At 35.7% G+C, this 26,448-nt stretch overlaps 1 protein-coding gene across 1 annotated transcript in view; it reads left to right on the forward strand.

Moving 5' to 3' along the window:
• The first annotated feature begins 4,980 nt into the window (after positions 1–4,980).
• Positions 4,981–26,448, forward strand: part of MFF (mitochondrial fission factor) — a 31,246-nt gene continuing 9,778 nt past the window's right edge. The window contains exons 1-8 of the mRNA XM_012642472.1: positions 4,981–5,228; positions 8,571–8,682; positions 9,647–9,825; positions 10,731–10,951; positions 12,405–12,574; positions 18,705–18,793; positions 21,688–21,762; positions 26,250–26,408. Of these exons, the coding sequence (XP_012497926.1) occupies positions 9,788–9,825; positions 10,731–10,951; positions 12,405–12,574; positions 18,705–18,793; positions 21,688–21,762; positions 26,250–26,408 (752 nt within the window). The 5' untranslated portion in view covers positions 4,981–5,228; positions 8,571–8,682; positions 9,647–9,787. The remainder of the gene's footprint in view (positions 5,229–8,570; positions 8,683–9,646; positions 9,826–10,730; positions 10,952–12,404; positions 12,575–18,704; positions 18,794–21,687; positions 21,763–26,249; positions 26,409–26,448) is intronic.

A 26,448-nucleotide genomic window follows, 5' to 3' on the forward strand; every position in this document is an offset into this window, starting at 1 on the left:
GCCTAAGAATAAAATTGAAAAAATTGTAACTGGTCTTCTTTTTTTCAAAATGGAGATAATTTATTTTTGGATTGTAAAAACAGATGTTCACTGTAAAAACATTAGATAATGCAGAAGTTATGAAGAAGAATATAAAAATTGCCATGATCTAGCCCTCACCCTCACCCAACAATATTGTTAAATTAAGGTATATTCCCTTCCATATTTTTTTCCCAATAAATATATTTTTAAACAAAAATGAGATAAAAGCATGCTGTTTGTCACTAGATTTTTTTTTAACTTAATACACTGTGGACATATTTTCACATCAGTAGCCAAGAACTAACCATCATTTGCACCATCGTCCATTGAATGGGTTTGTAACATAAGTCAGTGAATCCTCAATAATTGTTCCTATGTCATATCACATTTGTTCAATTATTTTTTCAGGATAAATCTCTACATGGAAAACAGTAAAATTGAAGGATTCACACAATCTTAGGCTTTTGATATACGGTATACACAAAAATGCTCTCCAGAAAGGTTATTAGAATGTTCAGCTACATCAACAATGTAATGAAAACACTTATTTTTTTATGCCTTTACCAATAATGAATATTGCTATTCTTTTACATCTTTGCCTATCTCATTGTTTTAATTTACATTGTGTTCATTATCAGTGAGGCTAAACCTTTGCCACTTTTAAATAGTATTTTTTTAAGTAGCATTTTTTTTATGAGTGTTTGCTTTTGCTTTCCTGTGAAGGGCCTAATCACGTATCTTTGCTCATTTTTCTATTGAGGTGTTTAAGGAATTTTTATAAATCACTAAGGAAAGCAAATAGATTAGAGAAATTATGGGTTATATATTTTGATAAATGTTTCCTATTTATAATACAAATACTCCTATTCAAAGAAAACAATTCATAAAATTTCAAATGTAGATAGTTGGTAAAGAAGAATGCTTTTAATATAGAAAATATGAAATCTCAAAGGGAGATTCAGCCTGTATTAAATGACAAAAAAGATATAATCAAGGAAAGAAATGGAATGAAAAAACAGTGATCCTGGGTAATAATTCTAGAAGACCAAGAAAATTGTTGCTCACACAAATGTTTTAGAAACATGCTCATAATTGGACCAACATAATCTAATTTGAAAACACTTTGAGTAAAATGCATTTTAATGAACTTATTTTAATGAACTTTTTTTTACTGCAGGTAAGTAGGAGAATGAATGCTGTGTTTGAGCACATTCTCTTTCTCTCTACTTACAAGCTTGTTTGGAAAGAAAAATTTTGATCCGTCACTAATGGATTCTTAGCAACCTATTGGCAGGGCACTGACGGAAGAGTGAGTGCTTCATTCAATTTCTGCCCTAAGCACCGTCCTAACTCATCTCACCCTAATCCCAGCTCTGGCTATTGGAAACTAACACATAAGCAAACAGAGGAAAAGGTAACTGATTTTCAATAACCAGGCTACATTTAAACATTCAGATAAATGTGTTGTGCTCTCTTCAGTAGCACATATACATTCAGATAAATGTGATTCTTCCCAGGATTTTGCATACTATATGATTTTTCTGAAAGTGTTGGCATTGCTCAAAAGCTTTTTAGAACTATTGCTTTGGACTTATGTTCAATTCCAATATGTGAGTCGAACTAGGAAATGGTTTCATTACTTTATATCCAAGATCTACAACATGCTCACTATGTTTGGCTTCACAGCGTATACTCAGATGAGTGAGATATATATGAAGTATATATATTTGCTTCATAAACATGAAGTTTACAATCTGGTATGGGAAAACAAGACAAATACATGGATAATTGTAATACTGGACAGAGCATGGTAAGTGTCATAAGAGACAATAAATAGTGGTCCAAAAGTTGGAGGCCTCAGAAAATAATTCATAAAAGAGGGGACATTTTAAGTGGTCCTTTAAGGGCACTTAGGATTTCAAGAAGCAGAAGATAGTCAGAGGCAGGGTGGCAATCCAGGTGGCAGGAATGGCATGAATCAAGGTAAGTAGTTAGGCAAGAATGAAGCAATCTCAGGGAAAAATTAATGGTCAAGAATATATGATATGTATTTATGCACACACACAAACACACACACAGTGGTAAATAAAGTGGCATTATAGGAGGTCAAGACTATGTTAGGGAGAGTTTACCAGGTTGAACTTGTGTTTCATTGATTGCTATTACAGATTCAGTAAAGATCTGAGCAAAAGAGTGGAATTATCATATAAATGATAACCCGGAAGATCCAATATTTATAATAATATGCTTGACTTGCCAGGCTATTTCATAATTTCAAGTGTTTTTAAAAATTACTGGATTGCTGCTATGGACTTTTGGATTTGTAGATAACTATAAGTCATCTATTTCTTTTAAACCTGGGCTTCATAGTTGGAATGTCACAATTTGCAAAAATAGGCTCTTTGTAGACACAATGTCTAGGAATATAGAAAGAAAAAGATTGGAGATGGGGATGCCAGTTAAAGGGGTAGAAGCTCAGATGATGGGTAATCATCTAGCAGTTGGAACAGAAAGGACAGATAAAGTAGACAGCTGGCATTGAAGGGGGAAAATCCAAAGGATGGGGGATGCATTAGTCAGGGTTCTCCAGAGACACAAACCAAATAGGATGGATGGATGGACAAAAGATAGATAAGTAGATCTATGAAAGGGGATTTATTGTGGGAATTGGCTCACATGATTTTGGAGGCTAAGAAGTTCTCATAGGTCATCTGCAAGCTAGAGAACCAGGAAAACTGGCAGCACAGCTTAGTCCAAGTTCGAAGGCCTGAGAAACTGGGGAGCTGCTGGTACAAGTTCCAGAATCCAAAGACCAGAGAATCTGGAGTTCTGATGTCCAAGAGCAGGAACAGATGGGTGTCCCAACTTCAGAAGAGAGAGAGCATATTCCGCTTTCCTCTGTCTTTTTGGTCTCTAGGGGCCCTCGGCTGATTTGATGGTGCCAGCCCACATTCGGTGAGGGAGGATCTTCCTTACTCAGTCATTGATTCAAATGCCAATCTCTTCCAGAAACACCCTCACAGGCATACCCATAAATACTGCTTTACCACCTGTCTGGGCATGCTTTAATCCAATCCAGTTGACACCTAAAATTAACCATCGCAAGGTATTTGGGAGGTAGTGAAAGATAATTTCAGTATTTTGAACCTTGATGACTGCAAAAATAATCTTTCATTAACTGGAACAAAGGAATTCAGCAGGTGTCTGGATTGAGAGGGAGGAAAAATTTGAGTTTAAAACCCTGTTGAGATCAAAGCTCCAATGGGACACAAGTGGAAATGGCTTGAATACATGCAACAGGGTGAGACTTAACAAATGTGCTCATTTAGAGAAGGAAAACCCGCCATGAATCTATATTGCAAAAAACAAGGAGTAGAGATCCCATGTAAGGGAGAGAAAATGCTTTTTTTTCCCCTTTGAGAATCTACTACCAGACAGCGTTAGGTACTTTCAGGTACAATTCTCTGTCTCATTTAATTTAACAGAATCAAATGATGCAGGAAGATAAAGGATGATCTCGATTATTGGAGAAGATACTGGGTTTGATAACTGGATCGCAATCTTCATTTTAAAGTTATTTCAAAATGGTTTTTCTTTGGGGGAGGACAGGAATAAAAACCAAATTGCAAGTAATTAATGAGTGAAAGGTTTAGTGGAAGCAGCAGGAACCTCATTTCTAAAGGTTTTTATCATAGATGGCTTACCCAGCTTGATCTCAATCTTCTCTCAAAATGTTGACTTGGAATGACTATTTCTAAAATCAATCAATTCTTAAAGGATGATTTGTCACTGTAGGATACGCTACCCCAAAATATGCCACTTTAGCATAAACATTATTTTGAGTCAAAGGCACTTAAAAAAAAAAAAAAAGTAGATGCAAGAACATTCTGATTTTCCTTCTTCTTCTTGAAGGCAGGGGGTGAAAATGCCCATGTACAAAGGGCCCTCTCTGTACCAGGAGGAAGATATTCTTATCACCAGAGACAGGGAGTCAATGCCAAGAGATACCTGTACAAACCAACTCTGTTAAACTAACCCTTATCTTCCTAGTCACTTCTCACGGTTAATGGCCTTAACCCAAAGCCCTTTGTTTTCTCATATTTCTCATATTTTCACAATTTTCTATTCTGTCCAACCTATTATATAAGCTTTGGATCCTGACTGCTTCTTTGGGTCTTCATTTTTCTAGTGAAGTCTCTAGAGTACACGGAAAAGTTACTAAATAAAATTTGTATGCTTTCCTCTTGTTAATCCATTTTATATCGGTTTAATTCTTAGGCCCAGCCTAGATCCCAAGAAGGTAAAGGAGATAGTTTCCTTTCCCTACACTATTAAGAAGGGGCTCAAGAACGCAATTCAGAGGGCTTTCCAAATTATTTGGAAGAATGGCAACATCAATGGAATATCTTTAGACACTAGAGGAGTACATAACTCATATGTGTATCTTTGTTGGCTTGTTTGTGAAAATCGAGGCATATAAAGTATTCTGTTATTTGGCCTCCGTCGGTCCCTGGATTCCTGCTCTAGCCCGAGAGCTTCCATAGGGGAGAGTCAATAGTTAGGTGGTTAGACTCAGAGAGAGCTCTCTGGACGCTAAACAAGTACTGTGAAACCTAACTTCCCCTCTTCCCAGATTCTCACCCTGTAAAACAATGCCTGATAATTAGAGGGCTTAAAGAATAATCAAAATCGGAGTGCATAAGAATCGCTAGAGGAGCTTGTTAACTATAAGGATTCTTAGGCCTTACACTATAGAAATTTTGACATAGATGGTCCAGAAAAACAGTTATTTTAACTGGCTACCGAAGGTTTACCTTGTAAATACGAGATTCCTCTACACCATGAACTCTACAAAGGATAAGCATGAATCCAGCTTAAGTACCGCAGAGCTAATACCAGCGGTCCGCGCCCTTTGCCCACAACAAAGATGGCTCCATAGTGCCGTCTCCTGGCCCCTACTCCTGTGCGTGAGCCGCACGTCCGCCCTTTCCCGCGTCACATGACCACGAATCGGCTTCCGTTACGGCTACTGGAAGGGGTCAGCCCCGGGCGTTCTCGCGTCTCTCCCGGCCAGCTGCGGGCAGCTCCGCCGGTTTTGCCTGGGCGCCTCGGTGCGCTCCGCCAACGGCCTCAGAGAGCGCTCACCCGAGCGCCCTGGGAGCCGGCAGGCGGCGGCCCGCGCCGGCGACCCTCCAGTGGGCCTAGGGGTGAGTTTTGATGTCTTCCTGACCCGGGACGCGCGGCCCCAGCTGGCCGCCAGGCCTAGCGCCTCCGCCCTGACCCTCCGGCGGACGGAGGGACCCGCAGTGGCCCTGGCCCGTCCGTGGTGACCCCCTGGCCGAAGTACCGTCCCCCGGACCTCTCGCCTTCAACCCTAGCCTTTCCTCCTCCTCAGGACCTTGCCGCCCTCTGAGTCCCCGGGGAGACCGAGGGAGAGAAGCGCTCTCTCTTGCAAATGTTTTTGAACTAACTTCTTCACTCTTTGTAGTTCGGTATCTCATTTTGTGGTTTAATTCGGACTTTCCCGACTAGAAAATAGTTAGGGGTTTGGGAAACGGCAGGAAAGTCCTGTGAGCTTTAACGCCGGGCTTTGCTGGTTGTCTTCACTCATCCTTCCCGGCCCTGACACCTTACGGTATGACCTTTAAGCCTGCCGTTTTAAAAGTAGGTTTTTGTTTAGTTTTCTGGAAAATAAGGGTTCGAAAAGAAAGGCCTTGTTGGAACCGGGTTGTGGCATCGCGGGTAACTGCGGGCCACCAGGGAGACCCCTGTCGGTCTGTAAGCATCCTTGCTCCCAAGTGTGGATGCAGGCAGTTTCTCCTCGCGTTTCCTTCCAGGAACGGGGAAGCTGAAGGAAAGGGCCTCTGACCTTGGTCTGCGGGATGAGTCCTCTGGTTAAAGAAAAGCCCGGGCTGCGTTCCACAGAGTTAGAACAGGGACATTCTCGAGGGAAGAGCACCCTTTCAAAAGTGGTGGCGTCTTTTAATTGCAGAAGATAAAAAAGAAAACCTTTCGGGGGCCCTTGTGCCCAAATATAGAACCATTTGTGTCCAGGCCTCTCACCCACGAAGACACTCTGAATGGTCTTGAATGTTTTCTCTCCCTGGGTGAAAAACATTTGTTTCTGCCTCAATTCTGGTGGCTAATGAGATCCCGAAAAAAAAAACCCTTAGGAAAATTAGGACGATTTAGTTGTACTTAGTGTTTTCCCATGCAATTAAATTGTTTGGGGACTTACTGTCTTCTTGTTTTCTGAGGCTTGTGAGTTGGTTTTGCTGTTCTTTCCAAAAGGAAATTGTGTTCTCTCCCTTCCTGTCCGATAGAGCTGCCTCCTTTTAAGATTACCCCGTCTAGCTGTTGCTGTCCTCTCTTCTGTGTTGAAACTTTTTGTGGGTTCATAACTTTATTTTAAAGTTCGTTAATACATATTTTTCAAAGTTTGCAGTGACTTAAGTGTAGCTGCTTGGAAAGAGAACTGAAATAGGGTGACCTGTATAAAAACCTTGACCTAGGTCCACATAATAAGTGATAAAGAACTGGAGATTTTTTTGTTGTTGTTGTTATTGGAGAATTATATAAAATCTTTGCAACCACAATCAATATGAACTTAGTTGTTTCTGTGACTTCCTAGGCTTTCTGGGTTCTAAGTGTTCTTATATAGAAAAGGAGAAAGTTGGGCTTGAATCATTGTGTCCTCAAATTGGTACACTATCCACCAGTGAGATGTGACTTGACTCTAGCTGGTATGTGGGTGAGAGTTTTTTGTAATAGCTATGTTTTTATGTGTATTTATATATGTTCATCAAGTCTATGGCTTGAGGTAGTGATATAAAATTTCCTTTTAAAATACATTTATTTACATTTTTTTTAAGTTGAGTTAAAGAAAAATTATGTGTAGCTAAGAGTAAATGTACTCTGTGAATATAGCTAAAAAGCATGAAGTTAATGAGTTACTTATGTTTGGGAACCACTGGGCTTAGAAAGTAGAGATCTGTTCCTTCATGCTTTTTCTTGGAAAAAAAAAAAAGAAAGTAGAGATCTGAAATCATCTTTCATTCTAAGAGAAATTTTGTCTAGTTAATTATGTAATGGAGAATCATGTACTCGGTACCTACTAGATTCTAAATGACAGAATTTCTGGAATTAAAATCTTAACCTCAAATGAGAAGTTTATTTTACTTATTGCCAAAAGATATTACCAAAAACTTTATAGTCTAATGAGGGAGATTTTGATCTGTTTTACTTAAGCAGAAAACCCAATGATGGGGACAGTACAGTGTTAAATCTTAATAGAAAATTTCCATTTACTTTTTAAATTTAAGTAGTTCAGCTACAGGTGAATTTAGCTTTTCCCAGAAGTTGGCTTTTCAGTGTCCACCTTTATATTCTAAGTCAATGATTGTTGACAAATTCGGATTTTCACGAGAAAATAAGTTGCTATACAATAAAATGTTGAGACCTATGAGATATACTAACGAAAAATTAAGAAGACTGAAATGCAATGAATGGAATGCAGAGAACAGCACATTTCAAGGAGATGAGGTGGCTCTAATAACTTCCTTCTCTTGTTTGTATTATTATAAAACTTCAATTTATAATGACCCAAGGCTATAATGTTTTTAACATAGCTCTTTTCAGTGTTTTTTTTTTCTTAAATACAAGTTTTTACTATGCTTTAGATACACACAAGTGATAGAAGAGCATCTCATCTAGAATGATGTACAAAATTTGATCGTATTGCTGAATTAAACTTAAGCCCATTATCCAAAGTGAGGCACCACAAGATCAGAAGAATGGGCTCCACTTGTACTCGCCATCAAATTGGTACTAACTGATGAACACTAGGGGGCTCACATGGCAGTAATAGTCTCCAGGGATTAGGGAGATGGGGGGGGTAAACCTGCAACTAAAGGACATGGGAAGCATTGTAGGGGGGAAGGGCATGCCTCTAACCCTTGCTCGGGTGAGGCAAAGACATAAAGTGTAAGTAACCTTAATGATTGTACCCTCATAATACCCTGAAATTAAAAAAAAAAAAATTGGTAATAGATGTTGCCTGTGGGGACCTGGGTGGTTGAGGATTGGATTGGGTGGGACACTTCCATTTTTTCTGTATATTCTTAATGTATTTTGTACCATTTGCATGCAGTACTTGTTCAAAATTAAAAACATTTTAAGTCAATGAAAATTTAACCAATGCATTTGTTCCTCAATATATATGTGTGTATGTATGTGTACATGCCCATAAGTATTAGATTGATTTAAATGGATATATTTTTCATATGTTACATCTTTCTAAATACAATTCAGAAAGAGTGACAGACTTAGTCTTTTATTTTATATTGCGTTACCTAATGAATAGTTACAGGGCCTTATTTGTGGGACTAAGATCGGTGGTAAACTTGTTAATTTTTTCTTTCTTAATTCTTTTATTGGTTTCTTAATGTGATGTGTGTCTTTGTTACTGTTACCATTTTGAGAATTCCCAACAATGAATCCCTAATACGAGTACATTCTAGTTTCTCAATTAGCCCGTTTTTCTCCCCCAGGGACAAAAGTGGCTCTAAATCCAGCACATGCACATAGAAGCAAGTTAAAGGATTTAATATGAAGCACAGAAGCAGATAGTGCCAAATAGCAAGCAGTAGTTGGTACACATTTGTGAGTAAAAATTTTCTCTTTTGGCTCTATTAGTCTTTAAATCATCTGCATGCCAAATCCTTAAAGATTTATGTCCCCAAAGACATTTTGGTAAAGAATAAAAGAAACTAGTTAGCAGTGATTATCAAACCAGTTGTCAGGACTTAGCAGGATAACCAACCGCTAAGAACTCTCCTAAGGATCCAGGGGTGAGGAACCTGTGGCCTTCTGATTTCAAGATTATTCTTTTTTAAGCACCAAAGGAGGCAAGAAAAGCGTCTTGTTTTTCTGCTGCACCCCTTTTAATAGAAGGGCTTGTTCTGTAAAGTTTGAGTTCGGTCAAAAGGCCACTCTTAAGGACCTAGAAGGCCACATGTGGCCTTAAGGCTGCAGATTCAGACTACATCTCTGTCATGGAGTTTAGGAAATATACCCGCTATCATAAAGACATTTCTACTTTCTTTAATTTTTTATTGCCGTTAATTTATATATAATATCGTTTGCTGAAAATTTAGTGTAATTTGCTTTTTGAAATTTATTTCCTTTTAAAGAAATGATTGCTTACATACCAGATTTTTAGGCTACCTCAAATATATTTACTTTTTACCCTTTGCATTCTCTTCGTGATTTCCTCATTTGTGCTTAGTCTAAAAAAAAGGGTTTTTTTCCCTTCTGGATATAATGATTAGAAGAGTTGTACGTCAGTGTTTTTTTCCAATCTAACTTCATGTTTGTATGTACATTTGGTAGAGCTTTTCTTTATACTGCTTGCACAATCATGAAACAGGCTATGCTTAAAACCATCTTTGTGATTTTCAAGGCATAAAATAACTGTTCAGGAGAGATTTGAAAATTGGTTTCTCAGACAAAGCCCCAAGCCATGTTCAAATCCAAAAATAATTTTAAGTAGATATTCACTTTTATTCATAGTTTTCTTATGAAATGAATTGTTGAAATACTGATTTTTATTCTTTCTTTTTTACAGCTGGAAAAGCAGTGTCCGTGTTGTTATGTACACCTCCAAAAAAAAGTTCAGATCTGTAGGGGAATTGTTGTGTAAAGTAAACTGAACTACAGGGTAGCAGTATTTTAATAGCTATTGTAGACGTGTATTTACTGTATTAAAATGAGTAAAAGAACAAGCAGTGACACACCACTAGGAAGGTCAGTGAAATTTTATTCAGTTGAGCTGGTATTACAGGTTTGAGAGACAATAGCTTTAAAGCTGATGGCCATAGGCTGACCATGATCTTTAACACTTTTATTGGCATTTTGTATTTTGGGGCAACATTATTTCTACTGCGTTTCACTGGGATCATGGATCCTTCTCCAATTTAGAAGGTTACCCAATGCATTTGTACTGTCTTTCCCTTTAAAGGCATGTGAAGCTTTTAAAAAAATATACATGTAAATATGATATTAAATACAAATTAATAATGTAAAACTTCCTCCAAAAATGAATGCATATGTTAGGATTTATTAAAACAAATTTATATTTGGTATTCATTGCATCTCAGTCATTAGATACATATTCAATAAGAGTTTTGATTTCTGTGATGTGATTTTCAGGGGTTGCATCTTTTTTTAGTAAATTCAGAATTAACCTTATTTACCTTGTGAGTCTGATTTTTATCATTTAAAGGTTTTATTTTTTTCATGCATGACAGCAATTTCTAATTTTATTTTTGTAGAGTTCAAGCAGCTTTCCCTCAAATAGGTTAGAAAATTTTAATTTAAACTCTTTTTCAGGCATTTTTTGAGTTATAAGCAGCATGTATATTTTTGTTTATGCAGAGAGAGTATGTGTGTATGTGTATGTACACATAATTTTTAAAATTTGCTCCTAAGCAGTATCCTTAAGTACAATTTCGGCTGATAAGTAAGAAGGCATTTTGTTTAGGAAAATATTTTCTTCAGTCTTTTATTTTTCCTTTGTATGTATTCAGTATTTGCTAATGAGAAGTTTCCTTTTGCTCTTTCTGTAAGATAATGTCTTCTAACTTCACTACATAGAGGAGACTGGCATTTTAATACTGGATCATCCCTGTCTTTAAATTTTTCTCCCACAGGGTGAGTGGGGCAGCATTTCCTTCTCCCACTACTTCTGAGATGGCGGAAATTAGTCGAATTCAGTATGAAATGGAATATACCGAAGGTATTAGTCAGCGAATGAGGGTCCCGGAAAAGTTAAAAGTAGCACCACCAAATGCTGACCTGGAGCAAGGATTCCAAGAAGGAGCTCCAAATGCTAGTGTGATAATGCAGGTTCCAGAGAGGATTGTTGTAGCAGGTATTTCACATTTATTTAGAAAGTTGCCTGATAAATCTTCATTTTATATATTTTTATGAAAACTTTTAGGTTTTTCAAAATATTATCTAGAAAAGGGGTTGGGAAACTCAACTTTTATGTTTTTGAAATTTTTATTCATTATAATAGTCTGAATTTCAAACAGCATTTCTTTTTTTTAAAGACAGCATCTTGCTCTGTCATCCAGGCTGGAGTGTGGTGGGCTGATGATAGCTCACTGTAGCCTCGAACTCTTGGGCTCAAGGGATCCTCCCACCTTGGTCTCCCAAAGTACTGGGATTACAGGCACGAGCCACTGTGCCCAGCTCAAACAGTATTTTTTAATAATCCAACTAATTATTGAGGTTTTACATACATAAAACATATACATTTTAAGTGTACACTTGATGAGTTTTGACAAATGTGTATGCCCATGTAACCACCACAGTCCAGATATAGAACATTTTTGTTACCCCAGAAAATTCTCTTATGTCCCTTCTCAATCAGTCCCTACCCCACAACTCTAAGCAACCATGATCTCCTTCCTATAACCAGAGACTAAATTTGTCTTTCCTAAAGTTTCATAAAAATGGAATCATAGAATATATGCTCTTTTATCTGGATTCTTTTGTTCAGTGTAATGTTTTTGAAATCCTTCCATGTTGTTGCAGATATCAGTTGTTCATTCCATTTCATTACTGCATAATATTTCACCGTTTGGGTATACCATAATTTGTTTATCCATTCATTTGTTGATGGATATTTGTGGTGTTTCCTGTTTGAGGTTGTTAGGAATAAAGCTACTGTGTACATTCATGTACAAGTCTTTGCGAGGTCATATGTTTTCCTATCTTTAGGAGTGAAATTGCTAGATCATATTATAAGTTACATTTAACTTTTTGAAAAGCTGCCAAGCTATTTACCAAATTGTTGTACCGTGTTAAATTCCAATCAGTAATGTATGAGAGTTTCAGTTGCTCCATATCCTTGCCAACTTTTTGTATTGTCAGTCTTTTTAATTTTCACTGTTTGAGTGGGTATGTAGTATCTTATAATTTTAATTCTGTTTCCCTGATGTTAATAATTTTGAACATCTGCCTGTGTGCTTTTGGCTATTTATAGATCTTGTTTGTGAAGTGTCTACCCAAATGTTTTGCCAGTTTGAAAAATTGGGTGTTTTAAAAGCTTTTTTTTTTTTTTTTTTTTACATATTACGGGTACTAGTTCTTTGTCATCATATATTATATGTTGCATAATTTCTTTATCATTTCTGCACCACAATGTTAAATATTAGTGAATTGTCAATCATTATGCTGAAAGCATATTTTTAAAGAAACTAATGTTTATTGGGTAGGTTAATAATTCAAAAGTGGGAGAAGTTAAATATATTTTAACAAAATCACTATCTTTTTAAAATCTCCTCCCTTTCCTTCCCCTCCCCACCCCTTACTCTTAGGAAATAATGAAGACATTTCATTTTCAAGACCAGCAGATCTTGACCTTATTCAGTCAACTCCCTTTAAACCTCTGGCACTAAAAACACCACCTCGTGTACTTACACTAAGTGAAAGACCACTAGATTTTCTGGATTTAGAAAGACCTCCTACAACCCCTCAAAATGAAGAAGTAAGTAGATTTTTCACGTCAGCAGAATTTGAAATAATATAGACAAAAAGGAAAGTTGAGAGAGGCATTAAGAAGCTATAAGTCATAACATTAGTACTATATAATTAAGCTGTCCATATGGAATATTGACTAATATCAATTTTGATTTATAAATACCCCAAATAAAATGTTATGCTGTTGCTTTTTATTTAGCTATTATATTTTAGGAAAATGAAAATTTTATGGAAAGTATTATTAGCATTGTCTCAAAGAAAGAGCTTTTATGGCTAGGTGTTAACAATTTAAGGATTACAGAAAAAGTTGAAAAGTTTAGCAATAGAAAATTAATGCATCACTTTGTTATAAAATCATTTTGGCAAATAGGGCAAAGAAAGCTCTTTTTGCTTTGATACTACACATTCTTGTTACTTGATGAAAGGTTTCCACTGAGTTAGCTGCCTTCCACATAACGTGTTGACTTAAATATAGCAGTATATGGACTGAAAAGGTGTTAGTAACATAGTTTAAATCTTGCATCTGCCGTTGATTCAGAGCTATCTTTTGAAGCTTTTTTTCTTTGAATTCCAAAAAGATTTCTGTAGTTGCATCTTTCTCGTATGGCTTCTGAACTTCTAATGTGTTGTCATGAGGCTAGTATAAGACAATGTGTAAGCAGAAGTTTTTACTAATAATGGTACTGCTTGAGTCTGATTTCATTTTTCATATAGTCCTTTCCAAAGAGGGTAAAACACCTATATAACGTAGGGCAATGCAATTTTGTAGGACTAAGTGTGACCTTTTCTTAGGTTGTAAGTTTCTGCTGAGATAATTGAGGTAACCTAGCTAGGTTGGACATTCTAGATATTTGCTTGGTGCAAAGCACTAAATTTGAGTGTTTACATGGCAAAAGGCACTAAGATATTTGCAGAATTTTATTTATTTAACAAACATTTTTTGAGCTTTTATGTGTGAGACACTATACAATATAAGAATGAATGAGACGTAGTTCCTACTTTGAGAAGTTTGCTTTCTGCCTAGTTACAGCAAGAAAAGGTTACCAGGATTGCCCTTAGTAGACCCAGGCTTTAAGACTATATGGGGTTCACTCCTGCATTAATTTTGATAGTCAGATGTGATAAATACCCAGAGTGTACAGCACTGGCGTAAAAAACTCTGGCTGAGAATTAGACCTAATTTTAAAGGCCTACCTTGCCACTTACTAATCACATAACTTTGGACAAGTTATTTATCAGTTACCTCTAAAGATAAGAACAGTGCCAAGTGCATAAGATTATTGTGAGAATTAAATATAATAACACATGCAATATGTTTAGAATTTGTTCTACTTCATGTTAAAAGCTCAATGTGTATAAATGTTACTGTTATGAAAAAGTTAAAATCCTGTGGCAGGAGCCAAATCCTGAGACCTAAGAGAGGAGTTTCTGAGATTAGTGCCAGCTGCCTATTGAGAAGAAAGCGAAGGTGATGGTTTGTACTTCAAAGTTATAGGAGGGTCCGGTAGCCCTCAAGAGGCAATCAACCAATGAGTAGGAGAGAAAGGAGGGAGAGAGATCCAGAGTTCTAGCAGCTTCTAAAAATAGCAACAGAAGAGCAGTAAGGACCTGAGTCCTGATAACATTGATGATTCATTCTTATACTACTCAGAATCTATAAACTGGGATCCCCAGAACCATTTGTTCTGTAGTAATCATTCTGTAGTGGGTGCAAGATTGCTCTACCTCAGCACGGTTGGCATTTTGGACTGGAGAATTCTTTGTTATGGTGAGGGCTGTCCTTTAGCACTGTAAAATGTTTAACAACATTCTTGATCTCTGTGTACAAGGTGCTATTAGCATCCTCCAAGGCATGACAATCAAAAATGTCTCTAATAGTCAAAAGGTAGAAGTAACTGAAATGTCTGTCAGCTGATGAATGGATAAGCAAAATATGATATATCCATGTAGTAACCGTTATTCAGCCGTTAAAAAAAAATAAGGCTGGGGTTAAAAAAGAAAGAAAGAAAAAAAATGAGGCTGGGTGTGGTGGCTTATATAAGTCTATAATCCCAGTGCTTTGGGAGGCCAAGGTGAGAGGATTCCTAGAGGCCAGGAGTTTGAGGTTGCAGTGAGCTGCAGTGATGCCCCTGTACTCTAGCTGGGGTGACAGAGTGAGACTCTGTCTCAAAAAAAAAGGAAGCCAGACAGAAAAGGTTATATATTGCATTGTTCTACTTACATGAACTATCGAGAATAGGCAAATCCATAGAGACAAAAGGCAGATTAGTGACTGCCAGAGGATTGGGGGAGAGGGGAATTAAGAGTGACTGCTCAATCAGTATTGGGTTTCCCTTTAGGGTGATGAAAATGTTGTGGAACTAGATAGTGGTGATGATTGTACAACATTATGAGTGTACTAAACACCAGTGAATTGTATAATTTAAAATGGCTAAAATTGTAAATTGTACGTTATATGTGTTTTACCACAATAAGAAAGAATCTCCAGACACTGCCAAATGTCCTCTAGAGGACAAAATCATCCCCTGCTGAGAACCACTGGCCTATGTCAAGAAAGGAGACTACCAGGAGAAGGCTTATGAGGAAGGCTATAAAATTGTTGTCTAAAAGCCTGACTGATGCAATGATAAATTTGTAAAAGGCAGCTATACCTGGTGTTCTTAAACTTGCTTAAAACACCCAAGTCAGCCTATGAGGAAGGCTTAAAACGTGACATAAGTAATACCCTAGCTCAAAGAAGCTTATAAAATCTGGAGGCTTGGCTGGAAGTGAGGAAATTAATGAATCCTTTCAATGTGCCTAATTTCTATAAATATTCGGAAAGCTCTAGGACAAGACCATTGCTTGGTGATTCTGCCTGCAGGGAACTAATAAAGCAACTATGCAATAAACCATGTGATCTGGGCATGAAACTACAAAATACTCAAATCCATGACAACTCTCAAGGTTCTTGTGGTAGATCGGGCAGTGTGAATGATTGATTAGGAAGAGGCTGTGACACTGATACTACCTCCTCCTCTCAAAAAGGAGCCCCGACTGGAGCCAGAGAACAAGGAAGAAGAACTGCAAAGAAAGAGTTGGAAAAAGATGCCTGTAAGAAGATTTGACACAGCCTTGAACAATGTGACTGAGTCAAAAATTTGGCTCCACCATTATATCCTATCAATCAAGCAGTAGTACACTTTGAAAAGATCATCTGCAATAAATGCCAAGAGCTTTGTGAGACATATGAAGAGAAAACAGATTGATCTAAAGATAGATTGTAAGATCTCTTGCCCAAATTGGCAACTCTTACTTCAAAGAAGTACAAGAATGCCATCCATTTCTATAATAAATCTTTGGAAGAACACTGAACCCCAAATATACCCAAGAACTGTCAATAGTTAGAAATGATCTGGAAGAAGCAAAATTGGCCTATATAAACCCCTTCCTGATTTTGGAAGAGAAGAACAAAAGGCAATGAATATTTTCAGAAAGGGTACTATGTCTAAGCTGTGCAGGCATTATACAGAAGCCATCAAATGACATCCATAGAATGCCAAATTCTACAACAATCATGTACCACGTGTACAGCCAGAGTTCAAGGATTGGGAGAAATAATATCCACCTAGAACCAACCTCATCACAGATTACGTTTAGAAAGCAGTCTTGGAACTTGAAGGATAATACAAAAGCCATGGATATCTGACAGAAGGCTCTAGACTTATAATTCTACTGTAAGGAAGCAGCAGATGGTAATCAGATGGCCCACTTCAATTGACATGACAACCCCGCGGATGTGAAGCAGAAGACCATAGCTGACCTGAAGTGTTACAAGTCACCTAGCAGTATGGCACATCCTAAAACAAATGCAGGATTCCGGGACACTTAGTGAATACTTAAAAGGGTCCTGCAGTAGCTCAGAAAATCAAGAACCTGATGGATGTGGGCCTGATCACAATTTGACGATGGTTTATTTAACTCCCTTTCCTTGACCCTCATCTATGGAAAGAGGATCTGGGAATGCAATGAGCAGCATGGAGCAGAAAGTCTGGAGAGAAGAGGAAAAAGAAAGAACAACTTAATTGTATGTGTATAAACACATTCATCCATGGAAGATTCAGAGATGTGTGTTCACATTCTTTGTATAGCTACTGTTTCATGGCCCTCTTAGCACGGGCATGATCCCTTCACTGCTGACATATTATTCCATGTTTTCTCCCTTTAACCTGCAATTACTGATTCAACTCTTCTCCCCATAGTTGCTTTTTGCCTCAATATGGCAGTAATATCAAGCTCAATGTCTATGTTATATTTTAAATAGGATTTCAGGTGGTAAAAATAGCAGTAGACTTAGGATCCTCTAGCTTCTCAGGCTGTGTTGAAGTCATGGATGTATTTGTTTTCTTCCATCATTTCCTGTTCTACTTAATGTTGTCACGACATAGCAGTAGGAATGGTTCTGAATTAATAGACAAGTCATCCTGATCCCTGCTCTGTAGAATAGCTGTTTTACTGTAGGGAAAACAACCACAACTCTACAGTAGTTAGGAAGGCAAGTATCCGTGGGATTCACACAAACCAACCTGTTCACTGTATGTGAATAAAATGCACTTAGTTTTTGGAGATGTTATATTTTATATATAGTTGCTTAAAGGTAATTTTGGGGGTTAACCTTAAAAAATTCTTACAGTAGGCTCCAAAGTTGATGTCTCTGTTTTCAGATTATTTTTTTCCCCTTTGTTTAGATGGGCAATAATAAATGGTTCATAACCATAACCAAATTAAAACCATGCTCTGAAATTATGGGTTGCATAGTGTGGTTTTAAGTTTTGTTGACATGAAATACAGGATGTATTCTGCTTTGATGATGGTGCATATAACCTGCTAATCTACTCCCAAGTCTTTTTAAAACACCTATATAGATTGGTATTTTTGAAAATTTTAATTTTCAGATCCTTTGATTCACATACTAGGTGTCCTTTGTGATAAAGTTTAATTTGTTTTTAACCATGAAGTTGCTATGGCTGTTTCTAGTTTAAAAAAAAAAAAATGTTTCTAAACAAGCAGGAAAGGTAGTGATTACCACTGTCCTAGTTATCTATTGCTGTATATAACAAAACACCCTAAATTTAGTGGCTTAAAATAAACAAAATTGTTTATTTTGCACTTGGATTTTGTGGGTTAGGAATTTGCAGTGGGCATGATGGGAAAACTTGTTTCTAATCCACAATGTCTGGGGCCTAAGATAGGAAGTCTCAGAGGCTAAGAATGATTCAGCAGCTGGAAGCTGCAGTCATCTGAAGGTCCACTCACATGTCACTTGATACTAGATGTTGTCTTGGACCTCCACTAGGTTTGTTGGCTGGTGCACCTGTACTTGGCCTTGCTGTGTGGCTGCTTGGGTTTCCTCACATTATGGTGCCTTTGTTCCAACCAGGAACATGGGACTGGGGGAGAAGCTGTATTGTTATTTATGACCTAGCCTCAAAACTCACATTGTATCATTTCTACAGCAGCCACTAGCCCACTCAATTTCTTTCTTGCTTGCTTTTTTTAACCCCCAGTTTCAAGGGAAGGGAACATAGATCCTAACTCTTAATGGAAGAAGGTCAAAGATACATTTTATAAGAGGAGCATTGTGGAAGTAGAGATTGTGACCATTCTGGAATGCTAAAACCATTAAGCTAGAAAGATCCTTTTTTTAGTCTAGTTTTCAAATATTCAACCAAATCTGAATTTGTTTTAACCCTAGAAGCTAGAAACATTTATTTGTAGTACAGTTACATTCCATTTCCTACAATATATGTGCTTTTAAAAATTTCTATAAATTGTTCTTATAAATAAGTATATAAATTACAAATAATAATAATTGTATGAAGATTGATACTTAAAGAGAAACCAGAGTACCTTTCATCTTAAAGTACATAGGCATTCCTAAATTTTTCTGCATTATAGTAAGTAGAGGTTTTTTTGTTTTTTTTTTAAACAAATCTTTCTGTAAGACACATGCCTGGCAGCAATTCTTGGTTGCTTTTTCTTGGTTATGTTCTTTGTAAATTTTGTGAGTAGCATTGGATTAAAGTTCTTTTGACGCTTAGCAGCTACTAGGCTACTAAGAATATATTATTTCCTTCCCTTTCTTTGTGCCTTAGCAGATCCGTGCAGTTGGCAGGCTAAAGAGAGAGCGCTCTATGAGTGAAAATGCTGTTCGCCAAAATGGACAGTTGGTCAGGAATGATTCTATGTGAGTAGAACTATTGAATATTGTATCTCCTTTGTAAGTTTTCCTAGTGTGTTGTCTGTACCCATCTTTTTCTAAATAATTACTTTCCATAGTTTTTAAAATCTGTTTTACATTTTTGGAGTACTTTTTATAGTCTTGAAATCTGGCCATTTTGTTAGTTGTGAGAAAATTTCAGTAATGCTATCCTCTTCTATGTGTGTGATATTCTTCTGTAAGTATGATTTGCTTTTTTGGGAAATCATCTATAAAGAATGCTTTAGACAAATTGATAAATGTAAGTGCTCAATTATATGCAGTCTTTAAAAATGTATAACTAGCCTGTAGATTGAAAAATAAAAAAAGAAAATACAGTACAGAATATCTTTATTTTCAGTTTATTTAAGTTGTCATAGATTGTGAACTAGTGCTTTCTAGCTCTGCTTCTAATGAGCTATGGTAAACAATGTAGCATAGACTAGTGGCATTCTCTTTCCAGTATTTTTTAGCTTTCTACCTACTGATTCATTGAATTATTAGGTCCCATTCATTTTCAAAAAATACAAGCATGTTGTTTAATGCATTAACTGCCACGAGTTGTAGTTAAGTCACACTGGTTTTGAGCCTGGGGCTTCGTGAAGCATATGTAACTCACACGTCTCTTTACCTTAGGAGCCACATGAACTATTTTTCAAGTTGCATATAACATGCACAGAAAACAATAAAAAATAACAATTTTTTTATTAAATTAGAGAGGACCATTTCATTTTCAAAATTTTTATTCTGTTTTCATAATAAAATACCATGGCCCCAAGGAAAAAAAATTTTTTTTCTAGTGTGGCAGTCAATGTGGTAAAGGACTATTTGTTTAAACCTTTCTTTCTCATTTGGGTATATTACCATACCCTGATCTTAAAGCTACTACAAGATGTTTTAGATCAGGCAAATGCTTTTTAATTGTTTTATTAAAAGTAATGAATTTTTACAAATAAAATACCTCTTGAAATTGGTAAGAATTTTAAATCTGAAAGCCATTTGCAATGGTGGCTTTTTTAATTATTTAGATTGTTTATGTAATTTAATATTTCTTATTAATTTTTTGGCCAGTTTGTATGAACTCATCATGAACCACATGTGATGCCAAGCATCATGTTAGCGTTTCTGGGAACTATGCAAGAATCAGGTGATGATACATCTCTTCTTAGGGCTAGCAAATCTAGGTAAAAACAAAACGATTTTGTTTACAAAATGACTAGAGCACAATACAATTATATTATTTATATTATACCATATTAAATTCTAGTTTGGACCTGAGTATAGGTATACAGAAGGGACTTTGATAGGGTAGGGTCTATAACAGTGAGGGTAGAGAGGGGATTTTTTTTTCCGCTATATTTTTGTCCTTGCTTTGAAAGAAGTCAGTGTTTCAATCAATCAGTGAAGTTCCAACTTCAAGATAAATTACTTGCTTGCCTTATTGAAATTCTATTCTCTGTGTTAGGCGCAAAGGAGAACTATAATTTCTCTACTTGGAGAATCTCGAAATGTCTCCTAAGGTAGCTGCAGTTATTCTGAAGGGTTATTTAGGAAGAATGTAAGTTAAAATGAATATATATCTCCTTCAAGGAATACTTGTCTGAAAGGTTCAACTATTATTATTATAATATGAAATTTTTTATGATTAATTGTGTTTGCCTGAAGGTATCTGGTTGGCAGTGATGTCAGCAGACTCATGAAATCCATTTTCTGGACTGTTTCCAATCGTGTCATACAAATGGTAGAAAGGCTACATAGTTTATGGCTAAGGTAGCTTCTTGATCTTTAGTATCCTATCAGAATGATTAAACATACACCTAAGGGCTTTAGTTATTTTCTTTTTGTAATTTTTTTTAAGGTAGGAAAGATTTCCAGTAAACTTTTCTGCTTTGTAAAGATGTAGCTTACTGTTTAGGTCCTTAATTACTTTGACATTTCATATTAATAAAGTAAATACAGGATTATTTTAGTATATCATCACTTTTGTTTTTTCTCACAAAGTATATATTATTGGTTGCTGCATTCAGCTGAACAGAAAGGAAACAGCCCTATTATGTATGAAAACCAGTCCAGTGAAATATGAACTAGAGTAGATAATTAGTTCATAGATACTTTTGCACTTACCCAATAACATAAGTTCCTTGTAACAGAAAAGATTAACACTGCTAGTATTTTCTTTTTTTTTTCTTTAAGTTACCTTCATGGCATTTTTTAGATGTTTAATAAAACTGAAAATCTCATATTTTGAAAATCTCACTTTTGGTAGTAAAAGTAACATGAATTTTTAACTATACATTTTCAAAGCAAAATGTTTAACATTACCCATATTTTTCATATGGTTGTTATGTATCTTACCATGTTATGTATGGTAAGATACTTAATCATTTTTTTGTTAAAAATGTAACTTTGCCCTTTCTTCTACCATTGTTAACTTTATAATTGAATTCATCTTTAAGAATTCACAACTTATTAACTTCAGGAATTTTGTGTAATGAGCATATTATATATTTATTGTTAATATGGTAAGGAAGAAACAATATAATACAGCTATATTTTTACCTTTATTAAAGTAATTATTAAACTCTTGCTGTCTGTACCTACTTTAGTCTTTTCTTTGTAATGTGAGATTGTTATGCATTATTGTGCATGAACCTTTGCCTGCCTCCACTTTATTTTATCCCGTGGCTTTAAGAATAGAAATATGAACAGGTATAAGAACAGAAGCACTGGCCTTTGTTTTCTTAATTACTTTGAAGGGGCAACAGGATTGATTATCATCAGCTATTGGCACAAAAATGAATTCTGAACAGTAGAATCATATCTATCTTTTTCTTTGTGTTATAAAAGCTGAATATGTAAAAGAAGCATAATTATTATTTAAGGTGGCACAGATCAGATTCTGCCCCAAGAAATAAAATTTCAAGGTTCCAGGCACCGATTTCTGCACCGGAGTACACGTAAGATTTTATCTGCTCTGCTTTTCACACGTAGGAGTCGTTTTAATTTTCAGGATTATGTTAAAACTAATCTATTTCGCCAGGTAATTGACCTGTAATACCCTAATTCTCTTACTATTTGGCTTTGTAGTGCCTCTGTTTCGGGATTTCTCAAACTGTCGTCATACATTTTACTAAGAAAATAACTAGACCAACTAAGGAAGTTCTGTATGATTTTGGGTGTTTGGTGAAAGGAAAACAGAATAATTTGCACATAAGGACCAAGCATTCTTTTTTGTTTTCTGTATTTTGATTTGGTTGGCATATTAGTTTTCTACAGATTCAACTTAATCAGGTTCAGTGATCCCGATCCTTTTTTAAATTTTAGCACACTATCTTTTCTTCTTTTATTTTGACCCAGAAGGAGAATGGAGTCTAAGTGTGGCTTGTCATTTAAGTTGTTTTATAATTCCATAGATTAAAATTATGTTTGGAAGAATTTTTTTTATGATTATTAAATCCACTCTTTCTGTAAGTGTGACAAAATGAGTGACTGACCTGTAATGGGGGACATTTGGCTATGCTATATAAGTATTCAACAGCTAACATAGTTCTTAAGCAACAGAAGAAACCACACTGATAGCCAAGGATTTTTTCTCTTATTTGGGTTCCATTGTTGTGCTTTTAGGAGCTAGTAAATTGCCTTAGATAGTGGCAACATATTAAAGTTTTCTCTCTATTTAAAATTCCAAGAGAAGTTAATACAAAATTTATGTTTTAGTGAAAATTTTTTCTCTTCTGTTTTATTGTTATACCTTTACTGTGTTTTGGAAGAGGCTGGTACCTCACTGAAGAGGTTAAACTCACAGTTTGAGAAACATTATTCCTATGAAACCCATAGAAAAGAGGTACTTGACTTTGAACTTACCTTTTAATAATGATATAGTTATGCCAAGTAAATTTTAATTTAAATTTAGTTGTGACATTGGCTAGTGTTGTTTACTTAATTCTTATGCAGTAAGATTTTGTGTAAGCATGAGGTAGAGCTATTACTAATGAAATGTGGTAAGCATCAGTGCTTTCTTCAGAATTTTCTAATCTTTTATTTTAAAAAAGTAAAGTTGAGATTTTGCTATTTTATAACATTACTAGGATCAATTTGTCATTAAAGTGCATTTTTATTAAATTACTAATACATATAATGACATTTGCTTAAATAATCTTCTCAGTGCCTTTGCAATATGTTTACTTTTTTATTTTTTGCAATAGTTCTTTTGTCAAAAACAAAAAAACAAAAAATAACTAAACATTTTTTGGATACATGAATGGACAGACATGAAACCTAACTCTAAAAGCAGTTTCCCTCCACAGTTGATACCAGTGGAGGACATTCCGGTTAGTGTCAGACTGATTGCTAAATTGTGGCTTATTCTTTTTTGTTCTTAAATTTATTTGTAAAAAGACACTTAACAAAATTGCTTACAGCTTAAAAAAAGAAAGAGAATTTCTAAATTATGTATTGCTTCTAATTATTAAGGTAGTTTTGATCATCTTACGATTTAATCATTCACTTAATCTGCAGGTGGAAATAAATGTTAACAATCAAGGACATTTAATCTATACATATACTGGCAAAAGTGGTCATTAATTTAAAAAAATACTCCCTTTTGTTTTTACTATTTATGGGGGATTGCCATATAAATGAATGAAAATTTAAATTTCTTACTAATCTCTGAAAGTTTAATTTGTTTTGAGAAACAACTAGAAATTTAAATATGGTTTTGATGAAATGAGTATCTTTACTAGTATTGAAAAACATTTATTTTATCTTTCTATACATTTGTCTTAAGTTATAATTGAGGATCACGTAAGACTTTTTATTCCCATTTATTACCACATTCCAATTTCATGTAATCATAGAATCTTAAAATTGGAAGAGATGTTATACATTGTTTTAGAATCCAACCTTATGTGCATTTCATCTTAAGAATTCTTTGCAGTTAATCTGAAGTTAGTTTATGCTTGATTATTTTATAAGGTGGCCAACTCATTTCCTATGTGTAGACAGAAAATACTCATAATTTTAGAATTTAAATCAACAGTCCCTTATTATTTGTTTCAGGCAAAAGGATTTCTCTCAAAGGAGGTAACCCTTCTTTTTTTTTAATTTGCAATGGGCAGAAATCCATTACATTTTTTCCTGGATTTGGATTTACTTCATTGACATTATTGCCCTAAGATTATAATTCTAAATATTGATTCTTATACCCTTTAATATATTACTGTGTAGGTAGTTTATTAACACAGAATGGTACATAAAGTGTTCAATTTAAGTCCCAAAATACAAAGTACTGGTTACTCTTTTAAAACTTACTTAAGTAAATTTAGGCAGGTATGCTAGCATCTCTATCAAGAAGAGTGTAAGATAGACTGTTTATTGGCTGGACATGGTAGTTCATGCCTGTAATCCTGGCACTCTGGGAGACTGAGGCAGGACGATTGCTTGAGGTCAGGAGTTCAAGACCAGCCTGAGCAAGAGCGAGACCTCGTCTCTACTAAAAATAGGAAAAAAATAGCCAGATGTGGTAATGATAGTATGCACCTGTAGTCTCACCTACTTGGGAGGCTGAGGCAGGAGGATCTCTTGAGCCTGGGAGTTTGAGGTTGCTGTGAGCTAGGCTGACGCCATGGCTAGCCCAGGTGACAGAGTGAGACTCTGTCTCAAAAAAAAAGATTTACTGTTTATTCATATTGATGCAGAACTGGCCATTTTAAATCCTGCCTCTGGTGATACTTTTTAATATGGACTCAGTCTTGTTTCTCACAAGCAGCAAGAGCTTCAGGTTTTCACAGTGCTGCTTAATGAGAATGCTGAGTGCAAGACTAGCATATAGACTTTTTATATACCAAATATGCTTTTTTTTTTTTTTAAACTTTTCTAGAATGCCCAGTATGGGTTTTGCCAAGTACCATGGGTCAGTTGATACATTGGTTTATATACATTCCCAAAGATTCCCAGTCTTTGGACAGATATTTAGGGTCACTAGTCATGAGACTGCATATGAAAATTTGAGTTTATCTTGACACCATTAGGCCTAATTCCTATGGTGAATCAGGCTTGATAGAGTAATGTTTAATCTGCCAAGATTTGGCTTGGATCTTTCTCTTCTCAGTAGTCTTTGGAAAACATGGTTTTCATATTTATTGTACCTCTTTCTTTGAATCATAAAGCCATTCAAATTTATTCAGAAAATTGTGGAGAAGGTTTTGATTTTTAATTTTCTGAGATCTGGGAATAATATTAGATGACAATAATTATCCCTTCAAAATTGTCCCACTTATTTTGTGGGTTCCAAACAAATACGTGTTAAGTTAGAAAAGATTACACAGTCAAAATAAAGAATTTTCTCCCAGCTGCTTTGCTTCTATTCTTTTGGATGTAATACACAAGGATGAAGTTTAGCTTGATATATTTTGCTGTTGACATTGACAATGTTGAGCCTTCATCCTGGTGTTATAGTCCTCTTATTGTAAAATACCAAATGCCAAGTCCATATGTCAGTTAAATACCTCACATAGATAATCATGCTCTAATGTTAAAAAGCTCTCTGAAAATACACAGATCTTAAGAGTTTAGGTTAGAGCTGTAAAAATTGCTTCATTCAAATGTGGTCAGCTTTCAGGAAGCACTAGCAGTGGAGCCAAAAGAAATTGTGAATCTCAACCCACACGTGAGAGAATGAGGAATGCTACTGTCACTGAGAAGCCCATTACTCATCAGCCATCTTGATAATTTAAGAAGTGTCCTTGCCTTCTTTTACTGTACATATTCACAGAATTGGGAGTAGTTTTGTGTTTTAGTCATTTATCTAGAGAACATATGCTTTACTATAATTAAACAATCAACATGCTTTTGTTAGTTTTCTGAGTCTTTAATTCATCTTTAAATCAATGCCATTTATGTCATTTACTCATAAACTCTGCTTGCTTCATTGTCTTTGTGAAGTACTAATATTTTAAATGGGGTTTCATGGAATCTCTTTTGATTCGTGTGTTTAAAGTTTGACACCTATATACCAGAATTCCTTATCCTACTCTTCTAATCATCTGTAAGTTAACTGCAGTGTTATTTCTTGGAGATTTAGTTTACTGAATTGGAATATACACACTAAGTAAAGAATGTTGCTGCCTCAAAGTTAGGGTTTGGACACATTCATTGCTCTAGTTCTCTTCCTTTTCCAAAGTTGTTCATTCATAATGTCGTTTACTTTGATGTTTAGGGTTACAAAGTTATACGTGCTACATTGTAGCTAGTTTTTGAAAACAATTCAGAATGTTTATTCTTCGGTTTTACTATTTTCTTCTGGTGGGGAGAGTAAAGGGTGGGGAAAAAAGGGCAAGAAAACTAAGATAAACTGAGAAAACTAAGATAAAAACTGCTCTGCTGAAGTTTTATAAAAATCTGACTTGAGTGTTTTTCTCTTCATTTGCTGTGCTTGTGCAAACAGTGTGACACCATCGCCACAACAGGCTCGGGTCTGTCCTCCCCATATGTTACCTGAAGATGGAGCTAATCTTTCCTCTGCTCGTGGCATTTTGTCGCTTATCCAGTCTTCTACTCGTAGGGCTTACCAGCAGATCTTGGATGTGCTGGATGAAAATCGCAGGTGATTAGCCATCAGTGGCTCTTGCCAGCTTTATTGCATA

The sequence above is a fragment of the Propithecus coquereli genome, unplaced genomic scaffold (genome assembly GCF_000956105.1).
Source record: "Propithecus coquereli isolate 6110/MARCELLA unplaced genomic scaffold, Pcoq_1.0 Scaffold18, whole genome shotgun sequence".
Taxonomy (NCBI): Eukaryota; Metazoa; Chordata; class Mammalia; order Primates; family Indriidae; genus Propithecus; species Propithecus coquereli.